The sequence below is a fragment of the Taudactylus pleione genome, unplaced genomic scaffold (genome assembly GCF_031769625.1).
Source record: "Taudactylus pleione unplaced genomic scaffold, aTauple2 ptg000915l, whole genome shotgun sequence".
Taxonomy (NCBI): Eukaryota; Metazoa; Chordata; class Amphibia; order Anura; family Myobatrachidae; genus Taudactylus; species Taudactylus pleione.
In genome coordinates this window covers 632997-658790 of record NW_028285316.1, presented here as the reverse complement: position 1 = coordinate 658790, position 25794 = coordinate 632997, and the positions used below count along the sequence as shown (strand labels likewise).

The following is a 25794-nucleotide window of genomic DNA, read 5'->3' as shown; positions in this document are numbered from 1 at the left end:
AAGTCTGGAAGGAAGCATCGTGGTCTGGGTCCCCCCGCATACCTCTCCTCCGCTGTGGCTCAGGTCTGTGTATGCAGCGCTGTGTCCTACCAGGCCCTGTGTCTGTGTAGTTGAGTGATCAGCGCTGTTAGTGCAGGAATTGTTATTTCTCTGCATTGTATGTGACTGTGCTAGCGCTGCCTGTAACTTTTCTTCTCTAAACTGTCAGCTTTATTACTGTCCCTGTTCTTTCTGCTAAAGCCCTTGCGGTGCGGTGCTGCAGGGTGGTCTCTCGCCTATTTAATACTCAATTGGTGAGAGAGGTCACATACGTGGTGCCATCATGTCTGAAAGTGATTTTCCCCTCCGGCTACAGTGTACCACGTGCAAAGTACCGTTAGCGGAGGGGGAGGGTAGCGCGGAGGGCCTTTGCCGGCAGTGTTTGTCCATGGCGCGGCCTATTACGGTTACAGCACCGGTACAGGAGCCGCCCTGGGCTTGTTTCGCTCAGGCGTTAACAGCTTTAGTGGGCCAGTTAGCTCCGCAGCCCGCGTTTACTCCGATGGGTTTGTCCCAGCAGTCTGTGGTGTCGTCACCCATGCAGGGGTTCCCACGACAATTGGTGGTACCCCACAGTCTCCCTATTTCCCCGCTCCCGGGTTCTCAGGAGCCAGCGTGGGTTAACTCCCTGACGAGTTCTGTACAGCACTTGTCGGATGTGTTGCAAGGGGAGTCTGTGATGCGGCCTCATAAAAGGCCGGTGGCGTCTCTGTCCGCTCCTTAGGAGGATGACGAAGGGACGTCTGATGATGGGGAGATTCTGGATCCTTACGATCAGGAACCTTTCCATACTAAGGACGCTGATGCTAAGTCCAAAGTATATATTCCTGGACTTATTCGGGCGGTCCGCACAGCCTTGGTGATTGAGGACGAAGTTCCCCCAGCGGCTAAATCTAAGTATGCCTTTTTCAAAGATGTGAAGGGCAATGCCACAGTCTTTCCTCTTTCGGGTCAGTTGGTGGACCATTTAGAGGAGGCGTGGAAACAACCTGGCAAAAGATACCAGCCGCAGAGACGCCTGGCGGTGGCTTATCCATTCGCGGATAATTATTTTGCTAAGTGTGAATCCCCTCCACAGGTGGATTCTCACGTGACCCGTCTTGTCCGTAGTGCCACATTGCCGATGCCATCCATGTCCTCCCTTAAGGATGCTACGGACCGCAAGGTAGAAATCTGCCTGAAGTCCGCTTATTCCCTTGCAGGGGGGGCAGCACGGCCGGCTATGGCCATTTGCTGGGTTGCCAGAGCGATGGAGCGCTGGGCGGACTCATTAGAGGCTTCTTTTGAATCCGACTGTCCGGCCGAACAGGCGGAGTTGATTGGCAATCTCCGTGATTCGGCCACCTACATCAACGAGGCGGCTCTAGACATTAGTACTCTGGTGTCTAGAATTTCTTCAGCAGCGGTAGCTGCTCGTCGCACCTTGTGGCTGCGATCCTGGAAGGCGGACACAGATCCAAGAAAGGTCTGGAAGCGTTGCCGTTTACCGGAGAAGTTCTCTTCGGTCCGGATCTGGATAAGATTGTGGACACGCTGGCGGCAGCCAAATCTGCTTGTCTCCCGTCGGCCGCTGCTCCTTCTGGTTCTGGACCATCGTCCTTTCGGTCATCTAGGGCCCAGGGCAGGCCCAAACCACAGTCGTTTCCTCGACAGGCTGGCCCTAAGAAATCGGTCAAGCCCCGGAAACAGGCATGGAGTACCAGACGTCCGGCCCCCAAGCCAGATGACAAGCCTGCGGCCTGACGGTCCGGGTCTCCCCTTGGGGGATCCCAGGGTGGGAGGCCGCCTGCTGCAGTTCTCCCGGTGTTGGTCGTTCACTACGACAGACACTTGGGTTCTGGAGGTGGTCTCTCACGGGTACGCCCTCTCCTTCCGGCACAGACCCCCGGCTCGATTCTTCACCACGGGTCTACCATCAGACCGGAACAAGGCTACGGAGCTGCGGAAGGTATTGCACACTATGCTCCAGGCTGGAGTTATAGTGCCTGTTCCATTCTCCCAGAGGGGCCAGGGTTTCTATTCAAATCTATTTTTGGTACAGAAACCCAATGGGTCATATCGTCCGATTCTCAACCTCAAAGCACTCAACAAGTCTTTGCGGGTCCCGAAGTTTCGGATGGAGACCCTACGGTCCATCATTCTGGCGCTGGAACCTGGGGACTACATGGTGTCATTGGACATACAGGACGCTATGGCGGTCATGGCGGCTTCTCTGCGGCTGCAAGGAGTCCGCATGTTGCCGTACTTGGACGACCTGTTATTGGTGGCAGGATCTCCAGAGCTCCTGTTACACCACTTGGACCTGACCATTGCACTGCTGCAACGGCACGGCTGGCTAATCAACTGGCAGAAGTCCACTCTAATCCCGTCTCGGAGGATTCTGCATCTTGGAGCCTTATTGGACTCGGGACAGCAAAGGATCTTCGTGACGGAGGACAAGATCTCTGCTTTACAGTCAAGGGTGCGCAGTTGTCTGCACAGCCGACGGGTGTCCTTACACTCGGCGATGAGGTTACTGGGCTCCATGGTGTCGGTGTTCGACATGGTGGAATACGCCCAGTTTCACTCCAGACCTCTGCAGCACCTGATCCTGTCCAAGTGAAACGGGCTGCCTCAGTCTCTGAAGTTCCAGACGATTGTGCTCACCCCGGAGGTTCGCCTGTCCCTTGCGTGGTGGTTAAAGACGACCCACCTCAACAAGGGACGTCCGTTCTGGGTTCCAAATTGGGTCCTGTTGACAACGGACGCCAGTCTTCGGGGCTGGGGAGCAGTTTCGGGTCCACACTTGTTCCAGGGCAGGTGGACACCGACAGAAGCGGAGTTTCCAATAAATATCTTGGAACTCCGTGCGGTCTTCAATGCTCTCCTGCAGGCACAGCGGTTTCTCCAGGGTCACCCGGTGCAGGTCCAGTCGGACAATGCTACCACCGTGGCCTACATAAACAGGCAAGGAGGAACTCGCAGTCGGGCGGCTCTCGTAGAGGTCTCTCGGATCCTGGTTTGGGCGGAGCGCAATCTTCCGGCCATATCAGCGGTCTTCATCCCGGGAGTGCTAAATTGGGAGGCGGACTTTCTAAGTCGCCAGGACGTTCATCCAGGGGAATGGTCCCTGCACCCGGACGTTTTTCAACTACTGGTGGACAGGTGGGGTCTTCCAGAAATCGACCTCATGGCGTCCCGGCACAACAACAAGTTGCCGGTGTACGGGTCTCGCACAAGAGACGAAGGGGCGTCTCTGGTGGATGCTCTGTCCGTCCGGTGGACGTTCAGGTTCGCATACCTGTTCCCTCCGGTCTCCCTTCTTCCACGGGTAATCCGGAAATTCAAACAGGAAGGAGGGACGCTCCTGTTGATAGCTCCCGCGTGGCCCAGACGGCACTGGTTCTCAGACCTTCAGGGTCTGTCCGTGGACAGTCCTCTGCGGTTGCCGCTACGACCGGACCTTCTGTCTCAGGGTCCTTGTCTTCACCCGGACCTGACTCGGCTGTCTTTGGCGGCGTGGCTGTTGAGACGGCCATGCTGAGGTCCTGGGGGTTTTCCAGCTCTGTGGTGCGTACCATGTTACGAGCTCGGAAACCGTCTTCCGCGAGGATATACCATCGCGTGTGGCATACGTTCTTCCAGTGGTGTCGACCGAGAGGTTATGCACCGCGGGAGTTTCGTCTGTCTCGGATTCTCGCCTTCCTGCAAGCGGGACTAGATCATGGGCTTCGCCTTGCTTCTTTGAAGGTACAGGTTTCGGCCCTATCTGTCTGGTTTCACCGTAGGATTGCTACAATCCCGGATGTGCGCACCTTTATGCAAGGTGTTCTCCGTATTCAGCCGCCCTTTGTTCCACCTGTGGCGCCTTGGGATTTGGCTGTGGTCCTGAGGGCTCTCCAAGGACCGCCGTTTGAACCACTGGGCTCAGTGGATATTAAATGGCTAACAGCTAAGACTGTTTTCCTTCTGGCCGTTGCTTCAGCCAGACGTGTTTCTGAGTTAGGGGCTCTTTCTTGTAGACCCCCTTTCTTGGTTTTTCATGGGAACAGGGCAGTGCTCCGCACTCGGCCCGAGTTTCTTCCCAAAGTTGTTTCCCAGTTTCATGTTAACGAGGAAATAGTTGTTCCGGCCTTTAACTCACCGGGTCTTTCCGTGGGTGAGGCCTCTTTGGATGTTGTGCGGGCCTTAAGGACTTATGTTGACCGCACTTCTTTGTTTAGGAAGTCGGACGCTTTGTTGTCCTCTATGGCTTCTGTAAAAAGGGTTGGCCTGCTTCAAAGCAAACTTTGGCAGCCTGGGTCCGTATGGCTATTTCTGAAGCTTATCTTCATGAAGGCCTACCGGTCCCTCCTTCTCTGAAGGCTCATTCCACTAGGTCTGTGGGTCCTTCGTGGGCAGCTCGACGTGGTGCCTCGGCAGTTCAGATCTGCAAGGCTGCTACGTGGTCTTCTGTCCATACCTTCGTGAGGTATTACAGGTTTGACACCTTCGCCTCTCAGGATGCTTCCTTCGGGCGGCGGATTCTCCTTTCTGCACAGGAGCGTCCCCACCCTTAAAGGATACTGCTTTGGGACATCCCCAAGGTATCCTGTGGATACCCTATGGACCCTGAAGTAGAAAATATGAGATATGGTAAGAACTTACACCTTGTTATCTCTATTTCTACGAAGTCCATAGGGTTCCACAGGACTCCCGCCCTGTCGCACCTGTGCTGCAGATGGGCTTTGCTCTGGTCACCGGTTTTCCGTCTCCCTCTGGTGAGAATGTGATTCTTGTATGTGTCCAGATCTTTGTTCTCTCTCTTCCTTCTCCTCCTCCGGCCTATGGCTTGGTAACTAACTGAGGTGCCTTGGCCCGGGGGCGGGGTATAGGAGGGGGACCTAGTGCATCCTGGGAGGCTGAAAGCTTAACTCTTTGGTGCCCTGCGACTGACGTCACACCTATACCCCAAGGTATCCTGTGGAACCCTATGGACTTCGTAGAAATAGAGATAACAAGGGTAAGTTCTTACCATATCTCATATTATTTCTGATGGTAGATGTATTTTTGGTCTATGCACATTGTCAAGACCATTGTGTGTTATGGTGCATGTTTTTTTTTTTATATATGTATGTTTATTGTATATTTATATTGAATTCTTGATGTTGTGTTTTATACCATTGTAAATGTGCCATTTTCTTAGTTTGAGGATATTTCATTATGTGAAGACGACAATATTTAAAGTGTTCTTTTTTTCTTTGTTTTAAATATGTAGTGGAGCAAACTTCAGCACCTTAGTAATGAGCCTGGGGCCAGAAAACTGTGCGACATTGCTGCATTTTGTGCTGCTAGAGAGCAAGATACTCCTGCATTCCCTTAGACCTGCAGTCCTGACTGGTGTGACTGAGGCTGTCGTAGCTGTAAGCATTGATCTACTTTGTTTAATCAGTGTACTGTCATAGAGAGAGATTGTAAGCTTACAAGCAGGACCCTCTTACCTCTGTCTGTCTGTCTGTTACCCAGTCTACTTTTATTACAGACTTCCCAATTATAATAATAATAATATATAGAGCAACTGTGCTGTATTGCCAATATACACAGCTATTCGGTTTACTTTATATCTTATAATAATGTACATTGTTTGAAGGGGTTCAGTGATTACACAAACGCCCATTTTTAGTATTCAGAGCTGTATCGTGGACTTTGGACTGAGGAACACAAACAAAATTCCATATAGAAAGTTATGTTGAGATTCAACTTTTTTAAGGAAGGCCTTATTTCTTATGTTGATGACCTTTTTCTATATTAATATATAATATTCTAACTGCCCCATCATCTTCCACTGTGCTATACAAAGTAAGTAATATATACAGGACATTATAACAATTATGAGACAACAGAAATGAGAACACTGCAGAAAGGGATGAGAATATAAGGGATAGAAGAAAACGGGGTGACGTAACATGGAAACATGAGGTGACGCAATGTACTGCGGATCACATTGTGCTGTGAGACGTTCTCATAGATCAGATGGTGCAGGTTTTGTCATCATCACTTATTTGAATAAGCCATCCAGATTTAGCACGTCTCTATGCTGTATAATCTGCACATTATTTGTTCAAGTCCTCTTCACTAAAGTATGTAATTAGTATTTGCTTTTAAATAAAAAGTACTGTATGTACTGATACTGGTTTCAGGGTAATATATTATTAATTGTGAAATGTAGCAAGTGTGACTTTACTAACAAAATGCATTTGAGCCAAGGGAAACCAGATAAGTCTACAAATAAAACTATGTATGACATACCTAGCTGGAACTGGCATGCTGTGTCTCCAGCTAGACGGCAGGTCTAGGTCACCCAGCAACGGCTTACTCTCTATTTTATCACCATGACAGGCTATCATTAGCTAGTATATTTATTTATTAATATTTATTTATATAGTGCCAGCATATACCATTGTACTTCAAACTATAATCCATGGTTCACAGGAGCACTTTTGTAATGTTCTCTTACACGTACCACTTCCCTTCCCAAATTTTAGCTGCATACTGCATCAGCACTGTGGCACCATGTTTAACATTGTTGCCTCATGTCACTATGGCCATGGGTTCAAATCCAGCCGGAGGTCTTTCTGTGTAACGCGTGTATGTTCTGCCTGTATTTGTGTGGCTGATCCAACCAACTCCCAAAAACATACTGGCATATTATTTGGCTGCTAGCAAAAATGGACCCTAGTGTGTATGGTAGAAAATATTACAATGTATGCTCCAATGAGGAAAGGAATTTTGTGATTGTTTAAATAGTCTCTGCACAGCGCTGTGTGATATATGGTGGCTCTATATAAATAAACTAATAATATTTCTGAGTGACAAATATCTCCTAGCTTATTTTTCAGTCTCCTCCATTCAATTAAAAGTAGTTTTTCAGTGTCCTGTCTGTGAAACGTGTTGTTTCACAGCTCTTATCCAATTCAGCCTTTGCTCAGTGACTTACTCTAACGCCACCTTACCTACTAGTGGCAACGCTGAGCAATGCAGTTGCTGGTCAGATTGCCAGGGACCACATGCTGCCACTGCAATCTGTTTCAACACCAGTAAAATGGTGTTGGCTATAGTGGGGTTTTGCAAAGGAGATAATTGATTTCAACAGCATTAAGACCGTGTACTCCAGTGACAAGTAATATAGTCTGTGCAATGGCAACGTCACAGACTGGTCATTGAAGAATTGCTGGTAGGTAGGGTGGTGAGTTTGGGGATTTTTTAAGTAACCAATGATCTAAAGGTGCATTGCTTTGCAGCTTACTATGTAGCCGCTGGGTATCTGGATAGAAGATTGACAATGGAAAAAGATTGACAGTCAATTGGTCGACACCAGATGGTCAACATGCAAAATTGTTCACAGGGTTAAAAGGTCGACCGGTTCAGATGGTCAACAAAAAAAGATCAACTTTTTTTTTTCAATGCTTTTTAAAAAATGTTAAGGTTTGTGTTAGGCTCGTTGGCTAGGGTTAGGCTATCAGAGGGGATGGTTAGGGTTAGGCACTAGGGGAAGGGGATAAGGTTTGGCTTAGGCACCAGGGGGAGGGCTAGGATTAGGGTTAAATTAAAAAAACAAACGTGTCTTATTTTTGTGTCGAAAACTTGGACTTGTTTACTTTTTAACCCTGTCAACCTATTGTCAGTCAACGTTTTGTACCTGTCGACCATCTGGTGTCGACATATTGACTGTCGACCTTTAAATTTTCAATCTTTTTATACCACACCCAGCCGCAGAACGATCAGGGTGCCTATGCTGTCCTCTGTCCACTGCTGAAAGCACCTACAAAAAGGGCACATGAGCATCGGACCTGGACCATGGAGCAATGGAAGAAGGTGGCCTGGTCTGATGAATTATATATTCTTTAACATCATGTTGAAGGCCGGGTGAATGTTCGTTGTTTACCTGGGGAAGAGATGACCCCAGGATGCACTATGGGAAGGCAAGCTGGCAGAGGGAGCGTGATGCTCTGGGCAATGTTCTGCAGGGAAACCTTGAGTCCTAACATTCATTTGCATGTTACTTTGACACGTAACACCTATCTAAACATTGTTACAGACCAAGCACACCCCTTCATGGCAACTGTATTCTCTGATGGCAGTGGCCTCTTTCAGCAGGATATTGCACCTGGCCACACTACAAAAAATGTTCAGCAATGGTTTGAGGGACAGGACAAAGACTTCAAATTGTTGACTTGGCCTCTAAATTCCCCATATCTCAATCCAATCGAGCATCTGTGGAATGTGCTGAAAGAACAAGCCCCAGCCATGGGGGCCCAAATTTGCAACTTACAGGATTTAAAGTCTGTGCTGCTAACGTATTGGTGACAGATACCAAAGGACACCTTCAGGGGGCTTGTGGAGTGCATTCTTGGACTGGTCAGAGCTATTTTTGGCATTGGGGGATTTGCACAATATTGAACAGGTTGTTTTAATGTTATGGTTGATGGGTGAATGTATTTGTATATTTATATGTCTGTGTGTGCGTATATATAATTAAATATTAAATCTATAATTTTTCCTTTAGATGATATTCCCTTTCCAGTGGCAATGCCCCTATGTTCCCCTGTGCCCATTATCTCTGGCAGGTGTGCTCAGTGCCCCCCTCCCATTCATTGTTGGGGTGGATTCTCGATACTTTGATCTTTATGACCCTCCCCAGGATGTTGTCTGCATTGACCTGGACACACAAACGATCTACACGTAAGTGTTAGAGGGAATGTAGTCGTTCCTACTTTAAATCATTTAATTACATAGATCTTGTCCTGTGCTTTTAACATATATTTTCTGATTTTTATTGTTTGCTTCAGGGTAGGATTAAGGTCCAAAACTGCCAAACATGTTGGTAAGAAATCTTACCAACTGACCTTTCATAAAGCATAATCTCAAAATAATTAGTAGGCAATTCTGTCAGCAGCATCCCTTTTTGTAATATGTTTTCATATCTGGTCTCTGAGTGATTGTCAGGAAGGGCAGAGTAATATGCTTCATTTATATGTATCTACATTGTTACGTGGGGATCTCACTGATATATAGTAGTATCTAGAAGGTTTTTATTGACTACCAATTATCATTTTCAGTTAAAAATCACTGGTCCCTCTTCCATTGGGACCAGCCTTTTTAATATCCAGGAGGCCTTTTTTTAACATTTCTTTTATTCATCAGAGCAATAATACATTACACATCATATGTCATAAAACAAAATTATAACAAACAGAACAAAGACTCATTAAGGGTATGGATGTATAAATAAGAAAAATATTTCCATCAAAATACAAGAGCAAAAAATGGCACATAATATCCAGAGCAGTCTAAACATGGCAGGCACACCCCCCTAAACAAAAAAATGTAGCAATAAAATAGGGGAAATGAGACCCAAAAAGAAACATTTCACCTCAGCCTGTAACAGGCAAAGAAATGGGTGCATCATCCAATAAAATCTGTTTTTCATACCAAGGCGTACTGCAGAAGCACAAATGTAGTTGGCATTTTATGGCCAAAGTATAGGAATCTATAAAACACTCCCACAGCAACTAATTCCACTGTGCTTATGAACCCAATGGAACAACTAAAAACAGATAATAAAAAAATAAATTAAAAAAAGTGTTCATTTGCTGTAGCTCAATTAAACCTACTGTGGAGGTATATCATATGAAACAAATATAAAGGAAAAAGAAGAGCTGCACAGTTGAATATAAAACCCTCCCACAGCTGGAAAAAAGAAGCCATTTTAGTCCCCTATATGTGTCTAGCCAGTCCATTTGGAATGCCAAAAATAGTCTAGTCCGGAATAAAGAAACAGATGGGGGATCTGCATGGGTCCACATCTGTAGTATACATTTACGGGCCACCGCTGATATAACCAATAATAATTTTTTACGATCTCCCCTACCCAAAACAGACGGTTGCAGAATACTCAAAATTGCCCACTCTGCCGATAGTGGAAAATAATTAACTAGATACCTAGGCGCAAATCTATTGACCGATGACCAAAATCTACGAATAAGGGGGCAATCCGTCCAGGAGGCTTTTACAAGATTAATTTCCATGAGATCTAGACATGTTGATTTAGGAAGTATTTTGTTTTTAAATAATGTATATATTTTTACATATAGACTGATATATTAACACAAAAAATGTGATTAGCTTACCTGGGCCTTCATTCATCACAGGGCAGAGGACAAGAGAAGCTTGACCTGGAAGCAACTTCCAAAGAAACCAGTTAAGAGCCTGCTCAGTATTTTGAAAAAACTTCACCCCCAACTTTTGGCAGGTAAGTACCTTTTATATTTATTACCAGATATTTATATAGCGCGCACACATTCCGCAGCCTTTTACAGAGAATATTTAGCCATTCACAAGTGAAGCTTACAATATATATTCCCTACCGCATGTACACACACACTACGATGATTTTTTTCAGTGGGAGCTAATTAACCTACCAGTATATTTTTGGATAAAAATAACAATGTAATAACTTTTGTTTGTGTTCCATTGTCTTCAATATTTAAACTTTCTTAGAGTGTTTTTCAACTGGTTGGCTTAGGGCAGTGCTCAAGTACGTAGGCAGTCTAGTAGGTTGCTAGATGCCTTGGTACTATGTGTAAATACTGGTTGACTGGTATCTCTTTTGATATTCCATGTCTTTAAATATGTACTACAGATTGGCATTTCACTTTGTGCAGGACACCTGGAGACACTGCTGACTTGTTTTTGTTAGAATGGCAGCTATTCTAAACAACCTAGTTACATGTATTATGCAAGATTTTATGAGGTAAACCAAAAACTTTTGTTAAGATGAAGATTAATGCATAGTGAATATGTGAGTATAGAGAGTGGAGGTAAATGGCAGTAAGAATTGTGTTGTTCATCCTAGTACACAAACAACCCCAGGAGGAGAGTGCAATAGAGATGACTCCCATTGAAGCAGACTTTTCATGGCAAAAGAAAATGAGGGATCTGGAACTGGAAATTCAAGAGGCATTTCTCCGCTTCATGGCATCCATTCTTAAAGGATACAGGGCCTACTTGAGACCCATCACAGAGGCACCATCTAAGAAGGCCACCGCAGCAGACTCTCTTTTTGACCGCCAAGGTAAGTAATCAGGAAACTTTTATCTTACTGGGCTCTTCAAATTCCTTCAGTCTTTGTGGCACAGATTTAAAGAACATATTTAAACACATTTAAAAGATAAATAATATTAATAAATACAATGAATAGATATAGACCATACATGCAGATGATTATAATATACGGTACATGTTAGTACGGCTAAAACACAGGGAAGCTGTACTGCATTTTTTCATTGCAGTATGGAAGAAGGGGCAAAACTGCTTAAACTTGTGTCTAAATCAGTGGTTCTCAAACTCAGTCCTCAGGACCCCACACAGATCACATTTTCCAGGTCACCCAGCAGGTGCTCAGGTGTATTCGTTACTCACTGACACATTTTAAAAGATCCACAGGTGAAGCTAATTATTTTACTTGTGATTGTGAGGAGACTTGGAAAACATGCACTGTGTTGGGTCCTGAGGACCGAGTTTGAGAACCTGTGGTCTAAATGATACGCATGCATGAGCGTGATATTGGATAAATATTCACTGACCATTTTGATCAGTCATAGGCCATCTGATACACTTCAATGGTCTCCGGTTTTGTCCTCTAACCTTCATCTCATTAATCAGTAAAAAAAAAAAAAAAAAGACAGACATAACTTTATAAAATTAGAGCTGGTTCTGTGAGTGAAGAGCTGTGGTGCAGAGCACAGAATAAGAGCTGGTGCCAATGGAGCTTAATGCTGAAAAATGGACTGATTGAGCTTAAAGAAGGTAGGTCTCAGCTGAAGGCTCAGACGGTCACAGGAAGTGCTTCCTGTCCCTCACCAATTTAAATAACGTAAATTAATTATGTAATGCAGTGCCATAAATAGTTACCACTGCTTTGTAACATATGCAGATCTCTATGCCTCTCTCTCTGCCTGCCCATCGCTCTCTATCTGGCTGCCTCTCTTTCTCTCTGCCAGCCTCGCTCGCTCTCGCGCTGTGCCGGGCCTCGCTCTCGCGCTGTGCCGGGCCTCGCTCTCGCGCTGTGCCGGGCCTCGCTCTCGCGCTGTGCCGGGCCTCGCTCTCGCGCTGTGCCGGGCCTCGCTCTCGCGCTGTGCCGGGCCTCGCTCTCGCGCTGTGCCGGGCCTCGCTCTCGCGCTGTGCCGGGCCTCGCTCTCGCGCTGTGCCGGGCCTCGCTCTCGCGCTGTGCCGGGCCTCGCTCTCGCGCTGTGCCGGGCCTCGCTCTCGCGCTGTGCCGGGCCTCGCTCTCGCGCTGTGCCGGGCCTCGCTCTCGCGCTGTGCCGGGCCTCGCTCTCGCGCTGTGCCGGGCCTCGCTCTCGCGCTGTGCCGGGCCTCGCTCTCGCGCTGTGCCGGGCCTCGCTCTCGCGCTGTGCCGGGCCTCGCTCTCGCGCTGTGCCGGGCCTCGCTCTCGCGCTGTGCCGGGCCTCGCTCTCGCGCTGTGCCGGGCCTCGCTCTCGCGCTGTGCCGGGCCTCGCTCTCGCGCTGTGCCGGGCCTCGCTCTCGCGCTGTGCCGGGCCTCGCTCTCGCGCTGTGCCGGGCCTCGCTCTCGCGCTGTGCCGGGCCTCGCTCTCGCGCTGTGCCGGGCCTCGCTCGCGCGCTCTCGCTGTGCCTGTGCCGGGCCTCGCTCGCGCGCTCTCGCTGTGCCTGTGCCGGGCCTCGCTCGCGCGCTCTCGCTGTGCCTCTATATATATCAACACAAGTTACATTAATATATTTAAAATACACAGTAAAATGTATATGTATATCATCACCACTAAATTTGAATATTACACAATGTGAATGTGATTAAACAAAAAAAAACTAGTTATGATGAAGTTATAGGTGTTTATTTGTGATACTTAATATATTATCCTTTTTTTAAATGAAATAAACTCTCTCCTATTACAGGGTTTATGAAGAGCAGAGATCGCACTCACATGAAGTTTTACACCCAGCTTACAAAAACCCAGATCTTCATCCGCTTTATTGAAGAGTGCAGCTTTGTCAGTGACAAGGACACCAGCCTGGCCTTCTTTGATGACTGCATTGAAAAGGTACTGATAGAAACATGGCATGTCTTAAGAGCACAAGTTACTATATCTATACCTTAAAGTCTATAAGTACATACATTTCTGTTTCCATATTTCTCTAATTGTTACCTTTTTACTGATCTGTTGTATTTTAATTTTCTATATCAAAAGATCTATTAAGAAAATTTCACTGTAACAACTTTTAAACTATTTTGCAGAAATCTGAGGACCTGTATTATAACTTGCTGTGAAATGTTTGAGTAGTTGCATTGGAAAAAAATATTAGGACTGGTTTAACTAGCATATTAAACTAAATCTTGAAATGTACTTATTTCCCTGAATTAATCTTTGTTTAATTGTTTGTCAGCTGTTTCCTGATAAAGGCAATGAAAAAGGGGACAAGGTATGTGTCACTGTCATTTGTAAAGTAAACTGTTGCCACTCTCCAGTGTCGGTTTCAAACATCTTCCTTGGGTCTTACATTTTTCTTTGTTTAACTCGTTACGCTGTTAATGGCCACATTGTCTGCATGGCAGGTAGATCAAGAATTGCCAGAGGACACTCGTTTGATAGAGCTGGATGAGTCACAGAAGAGTGAACACACAGTGTTTATAATGCCACCTGAGCCTCTACCAGAGGATGGACCTGACCCAGCTCCTAAATACAGGTACTGAATCTTATACTGCTCAACAAAGTATAATCCCAACACTTTATTGTAATGTCTCTATGCACACTTTATCGTCTGTACTCCACATCACTTTCATTTACCAGGTTTCCTCAACCTACTTATAGTCTTAGCAATGTGCTGAAATTTTTTTTAGGACAGCTAATGGTGCTATAAGTGCTATGGTATATATGGTACTGGGTGCATATATATAAGCTTTTGTAACTAAATGACATATATAATATATTTTTTTTTTATGTCATTTAGTTACAAAAGCTTTCCAAGGCTTGATTATGCTCTTTTCGATCGGACACGAGAGCAGTACCTGACCTTCAATGGGAACACAAAAGCCAGCCGAACTGCAAGCAGCCCTACATTTATTGCTAAAAGGACCAAACAGGTAAGTGATTGCAGTGAGTACTGTATGTAACAGATTGTGATTATGGCCTGTCCTAGTAAATTATAGTTGGGCCCATGTGCCTCACTTGGCTATCGCCCCTGCTCAGTCCGTGCTATCTGTTTATCTACATAGCCTTAATAATAAATAGTATGTCACAATTTCAACACCATCAGTAATACAATATGAACTGTCTCCTTTGTTTAATTGTATCGATTGTAGCTAGAGGAATTCCTCTAATTTAGCATATCTGCCTGCTCTTTAAGATTATTTCTGTAAGGTTTGTTACTTATAAACCACATGAAAATATCCTGTAGAATAAACCTGCCATGTTTACTTTCCCTGCAGGAGATTAAAACTGCTCACAAATTGGCCAGGAAATATTACAACAATGCCAACAACTGGCCCAAGTGCTTGTTTAGCCATTGTTTCAGCCTGTGGTTCATCTGCCTGCCAGTGTACGTCAAGGTGTCTCACTCAAAGTCCCGAGCTCTTCAGAAGTCCTATGATGTGCTGGTAAAAATGAGGAAGACTGAAGTGGATCCCCTGGATGAGGTGATTGGTTGTATTTTCCATGCAATCAGAAAGCACCATCTATATTAATCATGGTTAAAATCCTCCATTACTGCAAAATCTTCTCATCAAGTACTTCTAGAAAGATAAGCTTAGAGGCGTTCCCTGAGTAATAATGTTTTACTGTTTTAGTCAATACAATTAACACTTGTGCATGGCAGGGAATATCCTGAAATCATGGCATTTTGAGCTACCTGGGGAGACGGCTAAGAAACTGCTCTGGAGTGATGGCTGCCATCTACAGTAACACTTTACCTTAAATGAGAACTGCAGCATTAGAAAGGAGGAGGAAAGGTTTCTGTACTTATTGCTGACCTTATGCCCTGAGCTCACATGAGTTAGGGTTATTAGAACTTGTTTTCTTTTAGCCAAGGCTGTTGTACAAACATCCTGTTACCAATCTGATTTTCGTTTCATCTCTCGCTATCTCTATCTACTGCTTTGTGATTCCATGTGGTAAGAAGGTCAGTTGCATGGCAGTGTGTTTACCTAGTTCTTTTCCTTTAGGTGTGTTACAGAGTAGTGATGCAGCTGTGCGGACTTTGGGAGAACCCCGCTTTGGCAGTAAGAGTCTTATTTGAAATGAAGATTGCTGGAGTACAGCCTAATGCAATCACTTATGGTTATTATAACAAGGTAAGCTTTATACCGGGTCACACTTTTTCTGTCTATGTATTATAGCATTCTCTTCCATTTTAGGTACGTTTTCTCAATGTTTATGGTGATTCTTCTACTAAATAAGGGGTATAATCCAGCCTTAAAGACACCCATAAAATCAAGCTTTAATCTTAATAATCTTAGCCATGTATTATAAAGAGGAGTTGGCATATTAATACTGTATTAGCAAGTGTTCTACAAAATCCTTTAACCCCCTCTTCCCCAAGACTCGACAGCACAAGATATATTACCTTTCAAACGAAATGGAAATAAATAACTTGAGCGTTCAAACCAAAGTCAAAATTATATGTATCCATGATTCATAATATCCAGACCTAGGAAATCCCTGTATAAGTTTCAGCCCAAGGACGAGAGCCCACCGATGTACATATATATACCGGTTAGTTTTAATAGCCTATAAAAAAAATCACTGCCAAATAACAAAACTACTAATTAGCATACAGACACGTAAAGGCCCAATCCACATTCTCCATGTAAATGAGAGAGCTACTGCCTAAGTGCATTATGTTATCTGGTCTCGAGCAATAATAATAATAATGACCAGGTGGACTATAAGTCTGCAATAAGTCCATTCCTGCTTTCGCGTTTTATTAGTCGCAGTCTCCAGCCATGTCAGGACATCCACAAATAAAGGAGTGTTGTAGTAACCCAGCAATAACAGAGTTTGGTTGGGAATAGCAGGGCATTAGCATAAATCATTTCTCAAATTCCTATTAACCTTAATGCACTGTTTCAGTAGTAAATGTATCCCTAGCACGGCAGTGGAACTATCTTGTATTGTGACAGCGCTCTGTGCAGAGGTAGTCTGTGGGACTTTATATGGTGACACATAGGGCAAAGGGCTAGTTCCTAATATATATTTAAGTGTATTTTCTGGCACTCCACAGCATCTATCCCTTGACTCTCTTAGTCAAACCCACTATGTACACATTACATATTACATCTCATGGTTTCTGGTTTATCTTCTCTAGTTTCAGCAGCTTCAAGTCTGCGCTGTATCAGGTTTCAGAGATTTTCTATTCTCCTATCGCCCCAGTTTCTCCATTATCTTTTGGAGGTCATTCTTTAATATAGTTTAACATAATGCGCATTCACTTCCTTTGCCTGCAGAACATCTATTAAAAATGTCTCCATGTAGAACGCATTATATTTGCCTTTCAGTGAGGAGAGTGAGAGACTCAGACGAAGTTGCTGGAATACTATTTATCTGGAAAGCCTGGTTAATCTTTTTTTTATTACATGTGCGGCCATAGTGCTGTGTCTGTGTTCCATGGCTACCACCATTTCATCCTTAGCAGTACCCTGCTGTCTCTGTGGCATAGACTCGAGACAGATGATTTTAATTTGGAGAGGAACTTTTTTAAGCTGCAATAACTCAACTCCCCGTGCAAGCCAATGTTCCATGTGCACAGAGCTTAGATACTTACATAGTAAATGTGAAAGATAATGTTAGGCTAGAACACGGGTTCTCAAACTCTGTCCTCAGGACACCTACACAGGTCACGTTTTCCAGGTCACCCAGCAAGTGCACAGGTGTATTCATTACTCACTGACACATTTTAAGAGATCTACAGGTGGAGCTAATTATCTCACCTGTGATTCTGTGAGGAGACCTGAAAAACACTGTTTGGGTCCTGAGGACAAAGTTTGAGAACCTATGGGCTAGGATAATTACACACATTTTTTGGTTCCAGGTTGTACTACTGAGTTCATGGCCGAGCAGCAACCGAAGTGGAAATTTTCTATGGACAAAAGTCCGAAATGTGATATTTGGTTTGGCTCAGTTTCGAAAGCCAATGAAAAGAACAAAGCCAGTGTCTAAGGCCTCTTTGCTCTCAGGTACTAACTGTGAGGCCTTTCCTCACCTATTTGCATATTCACTTAAATTCTTCTAAATTCGTAAATAGCAGCAATTGCTAACATCGAACATTGTCAACCATTTACAAATTTCTTTTCCTTTTAAAGCACATCTCGTTTTCTGTAATTTTTAAGTAAAGATATCCGCACATTTTAAATTCACTTAAATTTATTTTTTTTGCTTTAAACCAAACTCTGACAACAACTGTACAAATGTAACCTTTCTCATTTTACCAAATCTATGTAGAATTTAATGTGATGTTTCTATTCTCTCAGTGATTTCAGTCCGCATTTTACAATATGTTGTGGCACAAACTACCAATCAGATATTTGCTTTGATAAATGTAATGATGTCCACTCCAGTTGGCTGTTTACTAGAGAAAATGTAACCAGTGATAGCATTATTGACTCATAAGGTGCGTACACACTAGACGATTAAACAAAATTGTCGTAATGGTGTGACGTTATCGGCAATATCGTTTAAAAAAATCGTCTAGTGTGTACGCACCTTTAGTATGCTCTGAGTTTACAGTTCACCAAGGTATAATATAGCTGCAATAGAGATTCCTAAAAGTGTTGCAGCTCTACTAACATCTAAGGGCTACACTTTACATAGTGCCAAGCTGTATTAATGGCTCTGTTGTTTACCTGGTTAGTTTGGTAAAAACATTTATCCTGAGTTAGGCAGGTTGTGGGTATATCCCCCAGCCCCACGCACCACATAATCACGTCTTCAGTACTTTAAAACAAATGTGTTGCTGAAGTGTATCACTGACAAATATGCTGAGTGTAATTCAATTTGAATAATGTGTGAAATGAATTGCAGGGAACATTTTGTTTTCTAAAATAAATTTGAGCTAGTGACAGATTCCCTGGAATGCGCCTCACCCAGATCCATTAAGATTGAACTATTTGCAAGTATTGTACAACTTATTTATCTTAGTCACAGTGTAGCCCAGAACTATTTACTGACTGTAAAAAGAATGGTGATTGAGGGAATGCTGTGTGCTGCTACGTACAGTATGTGCTGGTAACATCATATTCTCAGTATGCCCGAAGCACTCATTAGCAAATTACTGACAAACTTTTGCCCTGGTTTATAGCTATTAAAATGCGCTTTCATTCAGAGAAGAAACAAGTCATTGTTTTTATATTAAGGTACACTTTTTTTGTGAAAGCTGGTTAAGCAGAAGACATCTAATTAATTTGAAACATACTATGTGTCTCATATGTCCTCAAATTGTTCTCCAGTTCATCTCCATAATGATATCACTTATAAGATCTATAGTTATAGCATAGCCATACTGAAATGTCCTATTGTATGGATGGTTTGTTAATGTGTCTTGTCTCTTCAGCTCATCAAAGTGCTGCACGTAGGAGTGTTGGGGACTTGGTGAGCCATCATGGTGTGGATAACTCTAATGATGCTAACCTTGGGGAGCACACTCTCTTCGTGAGGAATTTAATCAGGCTTGATTCTACTGATAAACACTCTAGCACAGGTATACTCCAGGAGCTACTAACACTACACTATGGGGCAGATTCAAGTAGCCGAGGAAGCCGCCGGAGTGCGCCCGTTGACTATGCACGTTACGTTATGGAATGCTGATTCTTCTCGCAGCCTATGGAGGTGCAAACAGAATCAGCCTACCATAACTGCCCGATGTACGTGTAATGCGAGCTGCCAATGGTGACTCACTTGTATTTGAATCTGCCCATATACTTTATCTGGGTTAGAGGTACAGCATGAACTCGAGTTTTATGTCTCTAGCTTTCATTTAATTTACTTAAGGTTTGCTGTGCTTTTACTAATGCAGGACATGTTTTATAATGTAAGCTCTGATGGTGGACATCTTGCTTTTAAACTGGTGGCTAGTAATTGGGTCACAAAGGACTGTAGGTCAAGTTGCTATACCTTTAAAAACTTTCTTAGTTTTTTTTGGGAGGGGGAGGCAGAGTTTTGTGTGTTTCGTGCTCTTTTAGGACTGGCTAAGCTTTGATTTCTCAGCTGGGTCACAAAGGTTATTAGAAGTATAAGTTAGAAAGTTTATTGGGAACGGGTGATGTGAGCAAAAGTGTAATAAATACCCTTTGAATGCATTGGAGCTGTGTACATTAATTGATACAGCATTTCCATCCCCCATGAACCTCACACCCATGGCTCTGTGTCATTCAGTGTTAGAGTCTAAACGCATGAAAGCTGTGCAATTGTCTGATTCTTTACAGGGTACACAGATCACCTTCTCCTACCTGTCACAGTTTGTTCTTGGTGTAAAACTGCTTTTAAAGTAAAAGATAATCTTTAATGAAATGCAAGGCAGTGTAGAAATAGGATGATTCCGAAACCAGCTATAGGACTATCATAGTTATTTGTGTTTTGTAGGGGGTCAGATGCATGAGAGGCCAGGATCCAAAGGTGAACTCCACCAAGACAGCACTTTCCTTCATGAGGACCAGAAAACCAGTACAGAGGCAGATGCTACTGCCAAGCACTATTCGGGGGGAAATGACAACTTACTTTTATCTGCTGATGTTTCAGGTAGGCTATCAAGTTCATTACGTTTACAAGCTACAGCAGCCACGTACTTATATTTACCGTACATTAGTAGTATGTACAACTCAGTCACACTGCAGAGTAGAGTACCTCTATGCTAACTTTAGCCACTTTTATTGGATGGTCAATGTACAGCACTTCTTAAATCTTTGTTTTATGTATCTATGGCATATCTTGGGAACTAAATGTATATAAAATATTTATGTGCAGTGCAGATATAACAATTTAAGTTGTAATAAATACCAATTAACCCTTCCACAATGAAAATATAAGGAGTTGTAAGTAAGATGAAATCAGTTGTCCATGCGGTTATGTTATAATACCTGAACCATGAGACCAAGTGGTTCATGTTTACTGCAGATCATGGCCTTTGTGGTTGCTGGTTTTCTGAATAATGTGTCCTTATTTGGAAGTAAGATTGCTTTATAACCAGCCCTGATGAATAGTGGGTTTAGTATTTAGTTATAGAAGTGCCCTTTTGTAACATAACATAAGCCGTCATTTGTTTATTTATAGTGCAGGATCAAAAGGAGTTGAGGTCATCTCTACTTTTACCTCTAGAATATGTCAAGAGTCACAGCTGGAAAAAAGGATACATTATAAATGTGTTGCAAAGTGTAGGTAACAGTGGTTGCACTAGTTAATAACCCCTTGATCAATTATTATAGTTGTGCCCATATGTCTTTTGCCATGCCTTCACACACAGACCAAAAAACGTGTATATTGTGTACAGATTTCAGGGGACATTTATGGATGCGGCATAAATAAAAAAACAAATTCAATAATCTTGACATTACAGAGATGATTCAATTGTTTTTTTTAGGCGCACTAATTAATGGGTGCCTAATGTAACATTTCAACTGATTTGGGCGCCCATTAATTATTGCGCTTGTCACGCCCAAATAGACTGGGTGTAGCCATGTAAAATGGCTAAACTCGTCTAACATCCTCATTGGCACACCCAAACAAAAGTTTGGGCACCCATTTCTGCTCGCATCTCAGGAGGGTGCAAGCAGAAGTGTGTGTGTAGCCGCGGCTATTCGCTCTTAAATGGAGCAACAATTGAATTGCTTTGTCGGGCGCCCGTTAAGAAAGCCTCTTACATCACCACTTATTACGCCAGTTTTCCTCAATGTTCACAGATATGCACAAGGATGTACAGGATGCAATCGGGAAGCCGGCTGACATTAAACCGACAGCCAGCTTCCCGACTGTCATATCCCGGCGAGGTTGAAATGACCAGCGTCTCGATGTAGACGCAGCTCATTTCACAGATGCCGGGGGACCGGCATCCCGATCGAAGGTATGCCGGGTGCCACGAGCGGAGAGCCGCAGGGGGGGTTCGGTTTAGGGCTCCCGGGGGGACTTAGGGTTAGGCACCCCCCCCCGGAGGTTAGGGTTAGGCTAGGGGGAGGGAGGGTTAGGCACCCCCAGGGGGAGGTCAGGGTTAGGCACCAATTCCCGCCTCCCCCCCCCGGGGGACTGGGGTTGAGGCAACGGGGAAGGGGGGGGTTAGGTTTAGGCACTTAGAGGGGGGATTAGGGTTAGGCACTTGGGGGGGAGATTAGGGTTAGGCACCCCTAAGAGAGGGTTAGGGGGGTAGGTTAGGTTAGTTAGTACTTACCTGGGGACGATCGGGATTTCCAGGGCTGCCGCTGCCGGGATCTGTTCCTCTGTTGGCCTGACGCTGCCAGGATTCGAACTGCCGGCCATGCGGCCAGTGGTATTACATACCGATTCCGGATGTACAAAGCTGTCTGGTAACGTGCATTGTTTGACTCAATATAAATTAAAAGACCGTTACATATATCATCTTTCTTTGTAGTTTTCTTTTATTAAACTTGAATATATTTTTAAAGATATCATTTAACTCCTTTCTTCTTAGTAGTACTAGTGAATTATTTTATGGTCCTTTTCTTTGCTTAGCGTTACACACTGAGGGTCAAGGCGAAAAGCCCTTGGCAACTATTGAGGTTTCCAGTCCACCTGAATCACCTCCGTATGGAAGCAGCATTGTTAAAGTGTCCTCTGGGATCTTTGATGTCACCATGAGAAAAAGCAGTAGTGGTAAGAGACTGTATTTTAAGAACTGTTGTGTTACATTACAAAAATAATTTAAATACTTGTGTAGCATGAAAGCGAAAGTTATTACTTTTGTATGGAAGATGCATTGCAGTTATGTGAGATCACTGTGTAGTTAGGGCATTTGGTAAATACTAAATAGTGGTTCTGTAAGGTAAATAATCTGGGGAAATAGGACCTCTCTAAATAAATAAATAAAATGATGGTGTTCATATGCCAACCTGTTGCTGTGCTTAGTACTCATATGTTATGGCATTGAAAGATGTAATTAATGTAATATTGCATGGTGGCACGCAAGCATAGGTCTGACTCTAAACCAAATAAATTGGTAACCAGTGATGGTAGAATTAAAGACTTCTAAACTAGTACAGTTAGGGAATAATTCAGTCTTTGGTTAATTGCCTAGCTCATTACTTTTCCTTGATATTGAGTTACCACTTTAGACGCTAAGGGACTAATTCAGAGCTGCATCTGCGCATGCCGCTAAGTTCTATTCAGAGCAGCATGGAAATCCGTCGGATCTCCACATGCAGCTAAATGTATGTAACTAGGCAGCACTGAGACAGTTGCATTTAGTTTAAATTTATCATGGATGTGTAGACGGAATTGCTGGCTACTCAGAGGTAAGCGTACACAAAATATTCTATGATTTCAGATGAATTTCTTGCACCCAAGATAGGGCTGGTACACGTATTCCGATAGTGGTGACTGCTGCTCTCACAAGCGGATGCATAGGGGTGATGCAGCCACATAGATGCATGCAGACGACTTGGAATATATATAAATTGCATCTATGTTCAAGCACACATTGTGGCCACTTTGCATGCAACTTTGTATCAGCCCTTAAAACAGGAGAATTGCAGCCTAAAACTATTTATGCATGTCATAATAGTAACCTCATCTCCTTAGATACTATAAGTCTTTCTAAAAATAGTGACAAGATGTACATTTACTAAAGAACAATTATTAGCTTGTGTGCATTATTATAATTAGTAATCTTTATATAGCACCAACATATTACACAGTGCTTTACAGAAAATGTTTGTTTTTAATATTTCCCATACAATATAAATTCTCTAACACACCATAGTTAACTAATTCAAATGTTTTATTTCATTTGTTTGACCAGGAAGCTCAAATAAACATGTTGAGAACATACAAACTCCCCACTGTTAGTACCCCTGGTCAGAAAGAATTCATGGAACCAGCATTAAAGTGCACCAATGTTAATCATGTTGCTATTATGTTGTCCAAATGTTTGTATTCGTATCTCTAGAGAGGCTATTATTTGGCTCTGTGTTAAAATGTATGTTTCTCTTTTGCAGGCAGTGTACTAGGGCCACAGACCACAGTTCAGGATTCTGGAGACGACTCAGTCTTTTCCAGTGATGTGCAGGGTAAGAAACTTGGGGACAGGGCTCAGAAGAGGCTGAAGGTGTTTTCTGAGAGAAGCTGTAGCTTCAGTGCAGAGAGTCGTGCATGCATGATGCTAAAGAAAGGAAGTCTCGACATGACGGCCAATGAGATTGCTATGAAGATGGGAGCAGATGCCAGGATCCTTACTGCAGCACTTTCCAAGACACCACCACATCCACAGGCAAACAAAGAGTTCAGCTATGAAGGCATAGACAACCAAACCCCACATCAAGGAGATGAGAGCTGGACTTGTAGTCTTGGAGGTACAGTCAAGCAAACTCCAGAGCAAGTGTCAGAGCAGAGATTGCAGGAAATATTTGACCCATTAGATACTGTCAAAGAAGAAGTTACAGTAGATGCATCTGAAGCTTTAAAATTCACAGAAGAGAGAAATCATCTTTCTGCTTCTGTTACTGACGCAGAGGAACCAAACAAGAGAAATAGTTTTTATGGCCCGCCCAAAGCAGTAGAAAGGGAAGGCGTAGAAAAGGGTCTTGATCCTTTATCTCTGCTAATGTCAGAATCTGTGGAAAAGGCTCCATCTCCAGCTGAGGAGAAGACCATCTCCCCTGTTGTAGCACGTAACCTAGCAGATGAAATTGAAAGCTATATGAACTTGAAAAGCCCTCTTGGAAGCAAATCCTCTAGCATAGAACTTAGAAGTACAGAGTCTGCAAATGGAACTGGGAATCTCAAGCAAGGCAGCCTTGAAAGGAGATCCAGTCTGCCTGCTGATTCTATACCTCCCCCTGATGTGCAGAGCGAGAATCAGAAAAATTCAGTATCCAGGTCCAAAACATTTACTATCAGCCCAAAACACCACCTAAGAAACCAGAAGGAACGGTCACTTTCACTGACTGCTCTTTTCCACAACTCACAACATGGCTCCTTGGGTTCAGTGGTCAACTCTCTTCCTGGGCTAAAGCTTGACCACCTCCTGACTGGGCCCAAAATGGATGTGCTAAAATCTAGCATGAAACAAGCAGCCACAGTAGCAAGCAAGATGTGGGGAGCAGTGGCATCTGCCTACAACTACTCCGATGATGAGGTGTGTGGTATATTTAATGCACTATGTCAGTCATGAAAAGTTAACATATTAATGGACCACAATCTTGACTTTTCTAATGTATAACACAAGATATAAAAAGATTTTAATTTTACTCATTACAAAAATTTAGTTTTGATTATATTGTATGCTGTATCCTGATGATTTTCATTGTTTTGGTATATGTTTCACGAGTAGTGCAAAGCTACGCCTTTATATATCTGTTTTTTTTGGCACAGTAATGCTATTTTGCCATTTTTGAAACTCCTTATGCAATGATAACTGAATCTTTTTGATCGTGAATTCCTATGAAAAACAGATGCATAGTGCACACGGTTTAAAAAAACACAGCACATACTAACTACTGTTTTGTGTTTTTGATCTAACATCTGCATTCATTTTACTTATCTCTACATTCATCTGTACGTAAATAGAACAGGAAAAAGATTGCTAAATAGTGTTGAGTTTCCTGACTCCTAACCAAAATGTTAAATAATGAGGCACATATTCTCAAAAGTACATCAAAAGAAATCACTGAAATAAAAATTAAACCATTGTTTACTGAGTAACCATGATCTTCTCTACTGGCGTTATTCCAAACTGTATTTTATACCAGCTCTTTAACCTGGGATGGGTATGGGATGCTGGCACTCGGGATCTGGGCAATCAGAATCCCGACGCCAGCATCCCAACAGGGTTAGAATACCGACACTTGTTGGTCAGTATTCTAATCCTCCTCTTTTTCCTACCCTAACCCTCCCTCCCCAGTGCCCGACACTAACCTCCCCCTCTGGTGCCTAAACCTAACGTCCCCACACCCTAAACCTAACTCTACCCCCTTAGTGCCTAATGCTAACTCTCCCCCCAACCCCGCTACTTACCTTCGGGATTCCGGCAGTCGGGATGCCGGTGACGGGATTAGTGTCTGGATTCCAGCGCCGGAATCCCTGCAGTCGGGATATTCACCGCATCCCCTTTAACACACCCCTACCACATATGTGCACTAGGGTGATCAGAGGAAACAGCACTAGACATTTCAGTGTAGGAATTTTGAGAATGCCATTATGAGAAATTTGCATGTAAAGTTTGATTACCATGGTAACAAACCAAATTGTCATTAAATTCCATGGTTGTACTTATAATGGTAGGCAACAGGGCATTGATAGTTTGTATATACACAATTGCTGCTCAAAAGGGATGTCAGACTGCAATGTTGTATGTGACACACAGGGTCTTACTGAATTGTATGTCAAATTTGATATTACTATTATCATACATTATTTATAAAGTATCAACATACTGTACACCATTGTACATCCATGGCCAAAAGTTCTGAGAATGACACAAGTATTGGTTTTCACAAAGTTTGCTGCTTCAGTGTTTTTAGACCTTTTTTGTCAGATGTTAATATGGTATACT

At 43.5% G+C, this 25794-nt stretch overlaps 1 protein-coding gene across 1 annotated transcript in view; it reads left to right on the top strand.

Annotated features, from left to right (window-relative positions):
- DENND4C (DENN domain containing 4C) overlaps positions 1 to 25794 on the top strand; it is a 178444-nt gene that overhangs the window by 115932 nt on the left and 36718 nt on the right. The window contains exons 9-23 of the mRNA XM_088459585.1: positions 5276 to 5420; positions 8564 to 8739; positions 10209 to 10309; positions 10913 to 11131; positions 12988 to 13133; positions 13477 to 13512; positions 13646 to 13776; positions 14041 to 14173; positions 14519 to 14725; positions 15251 to 15379; positions 17116 to 17260; positions 18634 to 18780; positions 19662 to 19817; positions 21759 to 21899; positions 23240 to 24378. Coding sequence (XP_088315711.1) covers positions 5276 to 5420; positions 8564 to 8739; positions 10209 to 10309; positions 10913 to 11131; positions 12988 to 13133; positions 13477 to 13512; positions 13646 to 13776; positions 14041 to 14173; positions 14519 to 14725; positions 15251 to 15379; positions 17116 to 17260; positions 18634 to 18780; positions 19662 to 19817; positions 21759 to 21899; positions 23240 to 24378 — 3151 coding nt within the window. The remainder of the gene's footprint in view (positions 1 to 5275; positions 5421 to 8563; positions 8740 to 10208; positions 10310 to 10912; positions 11132 to 12987; positions 13134 to 13476; positions 13513 to 13645; positions 13777 to 14040; positions 14174 to 14518; positions 14726 to 15250; positions 15380 to 17115; positions 17261 to 18633; positions 18781 to 19661; positions 19818 to 21758; positions 21900 to 23239; positions 24379 to 25794) is intronic.